This window comes from Mesitornis unicolor, unplaced genomic scaffold (genome assembly GCF_000695765.1).
Source record: "Mesitornis unicolor isolate BGI_N332 unplaced genomic scaffold, ASM69576v1 scaffold30184, whole genome shotgun sequence".
Classification (NCBI taxonomy): Eukaryota; Metazoa; Chordata; class Aves; order Mesitornithiformes; family Mesitornithidae; genus Mesitornis; species Mesitornis unicolor.
The window spans coordinates 57,191-63,206 of record NW_010182596.1 but is presented as its reverse complement, the minus strand read 5'-3'; the positions used below and the strand labels follow the sequence as shown (position 1 = coordinate 63,206).

Genomic DNA, 6,016 nt, shown 5'->3' with positions numbered 1-6,016 from the left:
TATATATACATTCTGCAGTGCTGTAAATATATTGCGTGCAGTCTTTATTACAACTTGTACAAAGGGTGAAAATAGACATGCAGTGTACCTTTTTATTTTTTTCCCTATGAAGTCATCAGTCATCATGTGTAGATCAACTGAACATTTTATTCTCCAAGGCACCAAATGAACTTTTTGCCTTTTCTTGATTAGTGATGTTTTTACCTGAGGAAATTAAGGTCTCATTTAAAAAAAAAAAAAGAGGGAGGGACAGAGGAGGAAGGAAGAAAAAGAAAAGAGAAAAATTGAACCACATCCTGCTGACTATGTTCAAAATTCAGACGTAATGGCTAAAATGGGGAAATCCCTCTAGGTCTCTTATTTCCTACTTTAAGTCGGGTCTTATCAAAGCAAAGTGTGCAAAGATACACAGCACGTAAGAATTTGACTGTCAGAAATGTGTGACATTGACAGTTTTTCATTTCTTTCTGCAGATATTGCTGTGGTAGAGATGAGTGATGCCTTCCGTCAGCCTTCCCTGTTCTACCACCTGGGAGTCAGGGAGAGCTTCAGCATGGCTAACAACATTATCCTCTACTGTGACACAAACGCCGAGTCTCTGCAGTCACTGAAGGTACCTTTGAATGGAAAAAAGGGGTGGTTTTTTTTGAGGGGGAAGTCAAAATTGGTCCGACTCTTGAAATATATTCTTTCCATAGGAAATGGAGATGCTACTTGTAGTTCACAAAAGAATAGCAAAAATAGTCTGAGGCCTGGAAAACACAGTCACAGTGAAATGCTGAAAAACTGAGTTCAGTTTTCCCAAGAGGAAGATTTAGATGGCTGTATCACAGTCAGTTGAATAGCCAGGTGTTAAATGACTCTTTATGGAAACAGAAGTTTGACAAATTTCAGATTAGAAATGAAATATATGGTTTTGTCCTTCAAGGGAATTACTGGTGTTTGGGGTAAATATTTACTGTAATAACAATTGGATGAGAATGGTAGTATGTAGGGAACAGCAAAATAATTCTTAAGTTTTAGCTCCTGTGTAAAGTAGAAGTTTTATGGCCAAACCTGGTGGAGCCCCAGATGGCCTCTTGTACATCTTGCTGACTTACAGCTGTTCACATCAGGCACCTGCAGGATTGCTGTGCTGGAGTTTGCCAGCAGCATACCAGAGTTAGTAAAAAGCAAACTTTGGCCTGGTCCTCAGAGCCACAGTTCACAGTACAGTAGGTTGGTTTAAGGCCGGATAGTGGTTTGAGATAATCTATGAGGCTGTGAATTGTGTCGGCCAAGGAGTTGATACTTGATTCCTCCTGCTAACTCTACCGAAGGTTTAGTAACTTCCATGGGAATGGGGGAGGGCAGACAACTTGGATGGCAGTCTTTTCAGTTAGTCTTTTCAGTTACTTTCCTTCCCTCAGATTGGTTTGCTCTGATCAGGAGGTGTTTTATGCTATTGCGCTTCCATTCTAGACGTTGCTGAAAAGAAGTGTTTTAGTAAGCAGCTTGGTGAATCAGGCTGCAATCCGGGTACTGCCGCCTCTCAAGAAGGGTTTGCTTCCACTGCTTCTGGCTAGTGCAGGATATTTGGTTTTGATTCTGTCTTATTATTTGCAGCGTGGCCCTCTATTAAGTAACTTAGTTTCTTCCCTCCAGATTTTATTGGCCAACTGGACTGGTTGCAGTCCAATTATTTCCTTTCTTTTTGCAACACAAAGAGTACACAGATAAAAGCCCTAAAAATAAAACTGCTCATGACAAAAGACCTCTTTGTGGATTGAATTCAATTGTGCAAGTACAATGATCTCCAGTATAAGCAGAGCAGAATTTCATTTTACCGGGTAAGAAGCCAAATACCCAACTCCCACAGAAAATCACTGGGAGTGAGGCTTCCGTCGATACGTGGGAGAACTTTTTACTGGTTTAGGAGCTGGACTTTGAAAACAGGTTACGTGCAGGGTTCCCAGTGACATCGGTAGAAGCCTAATTCTGCACAGGGAGACTTGGATGTCCCAGTTGTCGCTGGCATAGTGCTCACTGAAAGACTGTCTTTGGTTTCCTGTAGCTCTGAACTGGACCTACATTTCTGCTTTTGATTGGTTGCAGGAAAGTCGTCAAAGACCAAGACCTTTTCCATATTATTTAATGACTGCTTGAAAAAAAAGCAGTTGTGGGCATGCCTAGGCATCTTTTGAGGCTATGCTTGCTCCTGTATTTGTTACAGCCAGCAGATAGAGTAGAAGCAATGCAGGAGTGTGTGTGCAGTTTTAATCTTGTATAGAAGGTGATGAATTAAAAACTTGAAAATGAACATGGAAACACAAAACTGCAGCACATGATTTAACTGGGGTACCAAGCAATGTAGGTAGACTCTTGCTTCTGGAGTATTCCTGTGTTTGAACATTCAGGTCAGGTTGGACGGGGCTTTAAGCAACCTAGTCTAGTGAAAGATGTCCCTCCTCATGCTGGGAGTTTCAACTAGGTGACCTTTAAAGGTCTCAAACTGTTCTATGCTTCTATAGATGTACCTGTGTAGGTATGTATATAATCATAGTAGTGTCCATGTTTTGAAAGCTAGCAACAGTCTCGTGAAGCATAGCCCCTCAACAGGAAGAAGAGCAGTTTTATGGAAGCCTGACTTATGCAACATGGAAAATATGAGGCGCCTTAGTTTGGCGCTGGGTTTGTTTTTCACATTGTGGTGTAAGTGAAGCTGCGCAATGGTCTCATTTGCAGAGGTGCAGCATAGCTGTCTGATAAATCTGGCAGGGTTATTGCCCAATGGGATCAGAGCTTGCTGACAAGTCTTCCTGAGGCCGAGGTACCTGTCCACAAGTGGTTCACATTTGGGCTGTACCACTCAAATTAGTGTGCAGGAACCAGCTCTTTCCATCCATGTGTGCTCTGGCTTCTTGTTCTCTGAAACTGTACATTTAAAGTGTGAAGATACATTCTTTGCGTCAGACTTACTAGAGCAACATGAATTTCAACCAGTTTTGGAGTATTTTATAACCATAGAAATACTGCTTTTACTGTTCTTCTCGATTTCTTCTGCTGGCAGCAAAATGTTATTTACTATATTTAGCTCCTCAAATATGAGTAGATATGTATTAATAGCAAACTTTTGGACAGCACCACTCTTGGAAGATTTATATAGGGAGGGGTATGTACCTGTGTGCATATATATATTAAACCATATATATATATATGTATGTACAGTTGCACACACTATATATGCTCCTGTGTATATATAGGATGTACGTATCTACTTGGTTCCACAGTTGTTTTGTCTCTCCTGAGACAACACTGGATTTATATTGATTTGACAGGCATAGGAAACCTCTACCAACCAGCCTTTTCCTGTCATGTCTGTAAACGTTAATATTAGCAAGTCATCCTGATCAAGTGTCTTTCCTAGTAGTTGTTCAGTGATATAAGCTTTTTTTTTCTTTTTTATTCCAGGAAATTATTTGCCAGAAGAATAATGTAAGTATGATTTCTGGGTGCCAGTGGAATTCTAGGCATTCCAAACTTCTGTTCCATTTAATGTTATTTATCTTATGTTTTCCATTTGAATCATTTAACACTCTCATACTGTATTTTGCAGAGTTAGATGCAGAATTCTGGAAATCTTAGCTGCAAGTATGTATATATTACTTTGTTGCTAGGTACCGAGCTCACTTCTTACCTTGCCTCCATTTATCAGTGGTATTTTCCTTGCTGTCTTTACTTGTATGTCATGTTTTTCCCACACCATTTACATCTGTCATTTTGGGGTATTTTTCTGTTGCCTTCTTCTATATAGTGTTCTTTAGTGTTTTTAAAAAATACTCTGTTGAAAAGGAGAGTTATTTGGAAACTGAGACTAGTTTTAGAAACCTATGGCTACAGCTGTGAAAATATATGTATTTACAAAGAGATAGTGTGCGTATTTATTTCTGGAAGTCGTGTCCTGGAAGGCTGTTAGTTCTAGCACAGCGCAGATCACGGTAGCCTGTCTGTGGCTGCCAGTCATTAAACTGTTGGTTTCTGCACCTTGGCGTCCCTCTGGTTTCTGAGGTTGGCCTTGCAAGTTCCCCTTCCCTTTTTCACTCACAGGTTCGAGGGAGGCAGTCCTGTGACTGGGAGAACGCTGCTTTCTCAATGTGTTTTTGTTTTTGTTTTTTTTTTTTTTTCTCCAGAGCAGCAGGGCCAGAATACATTATCTGACACATTGAGTTGTTCTTGGCTTTGTGTTTGGACTTGCTGGTAGCCATATATGCTAAGATACAATTTTATAGTGGTTAGTCAGTGGTGTGCAGATATCCTGAGGTGCTATGTGTATGCTGTACAGTTCTGTATATTTGAACAAACTTTTCTAAGGGCCATATGTAGTATTTAATTTTAGAAATTTGTTAGGTTTTATTTCCCACAGTGGTAAAACTGCCATAAAAACTGCAGTATCGCTTGTTTTAGGTTTTTTTTTTTTTAATTTAGCTGTGAAATTATTGGATTAAGTTCTGACTTCTGCGAGTATGAAGCGTGATTCTTTGAAAACAATGCAGTTATCTAATATAGCTGATAGACTTTCTAAAAGTGTCTTAAAAAGCAGTGCAAGCTTTGGCCCTAATGCTGCATTTTAAGTTACGTATTATTTTTTATTAAAAAAAAAATCAAAAGGATTTCACATAGCGTTTCTGTATAATTCTTAACCAAAAAGTGCTTTTCAGAGACCCACAGATGCTATGAATGACGTGTTAGACTGCAAATCTCTCGCCTTTCTCTAAATAAAGTGGAGTAAATTATCAGTTAGGCTTTTACACAAAACGAAAGAGAACAGTAAGGCCTTTCTTGTAAATGAATGTATTGCATTCTGTGCTCTTGTTCTGGTGGCTCAGGATCTAGGGAAAATGATGTGTGACTAATGTAATGTCCCTGGGAGGATAGGGGGAAGAGCTCCATTAGCAGGAAACCAGCAGATGACTTTTGCAGTAGAAAAAAGGAGAGATGTTGTCTTGTCCTATTTTTAAATGTCAGTCCCTGTAGCTCATGGGGAGGTAGGATAACTTGGCCTTCATCTGCTTGAGAAATGATTGTTCTGTTTTCCATTTAAATTTGGATAGGTGGCTGTGAAACTGTCACTTACCACTTTTAGAAATGTTTCCATGTATGCCACAAAAAGAATGTGTTCCTTGAGAGTCTCAGATGTTTTCAAGCACACCCACATAACATCTTTTCTGGGAGGAAGTATTTTCCTGGGGATTAGAACAGGGAAGTCAGTAAAACTGGCTTAGCAACTCTGCCACTGATAGTTTTGGGTTTTTTCCTCCTTTTTTCCTTGTTTTATGGCATGATGGTCAGCCAAATTACGTGGAAGTAGATTTTTCACTATGTTGGTGCATGCCTAACTATTGAATATAATTCCTGCTTCATGAAAATCCTGTTTATTCATAAATAGTAAGACTCTTGGATAAATGAGTATGACAAAGGTGCTGTTTGTGAGAGGCTGTGACTGTGATGCCCACTCTTACCAAAAATAGTCATACAAATGGCTATGTGAGGTTGCAAATATGAAAAAATGAAATTCAGATATGGATAAACCAGGAGTTTAGTCCTGCTGTTCAAGAACATGATTTTTAATAGCATGCAAACATCAGCTGTAACAGGACAATGGTATCCCTGGCACCAGAGGATAAAAAAGGTTGCAAAACAAATGTGCGTCTGTGTGTATCTGTATATATCTGCTTAACTGGAATGCTGTGTGTTTGTTTTTCCTGAACCTTGTATCCCTAAAACTAGTGAGGAGAGAAAGAATAATCCATTACCAACTGTGTTGTTCTTTGTTCTGGCTTGATTTTTTTGCTTCCTAATAATAGTCAATACAATGTTGCACAGCTAGGATAAGCTTCCTGGAGCCCGCCAGGGCAGAGCAGTGCAAGATAACATGGGCTCATTTCCTGTTATATGTGGTTTTATAGCTGCTTAGTTGGACCTCTTCCAAATGCTGCAGTAATACCAGAACCATACATTTTTACAGAGAGCGATACTT

General features: G+C 39.5%; 1 protein-coding gene across 1 annotated transcript in view; it reads left to right on the top strand.

Moving 5' to 3' along the window:
- Positions 1 to 436: 436 nt before the first annotated feature.
- MAP3K5 (mitogen-activated protein kinase kinase kinase 5) overlaps positions 437 to 6,016 on the top strand; it is a gene marked incomplete at its 3' end in the record, with an annotated part of 61,063 nt that continues 55,483 nt past the window's right edge. The window contains exons 1-2 of the mRNA XM_010183841.1: positions 437 to 613; positions 3,451 to 3,474. Of these exons, the coding sequence (XP_010182143.1) occupies positions 437 to 613; positions 3,451 to 3,474 (201 nt within the window). The remainder of the gene's footprint in view (positions 614 to 3,450; positions 3,475 to 6,016) is intronic.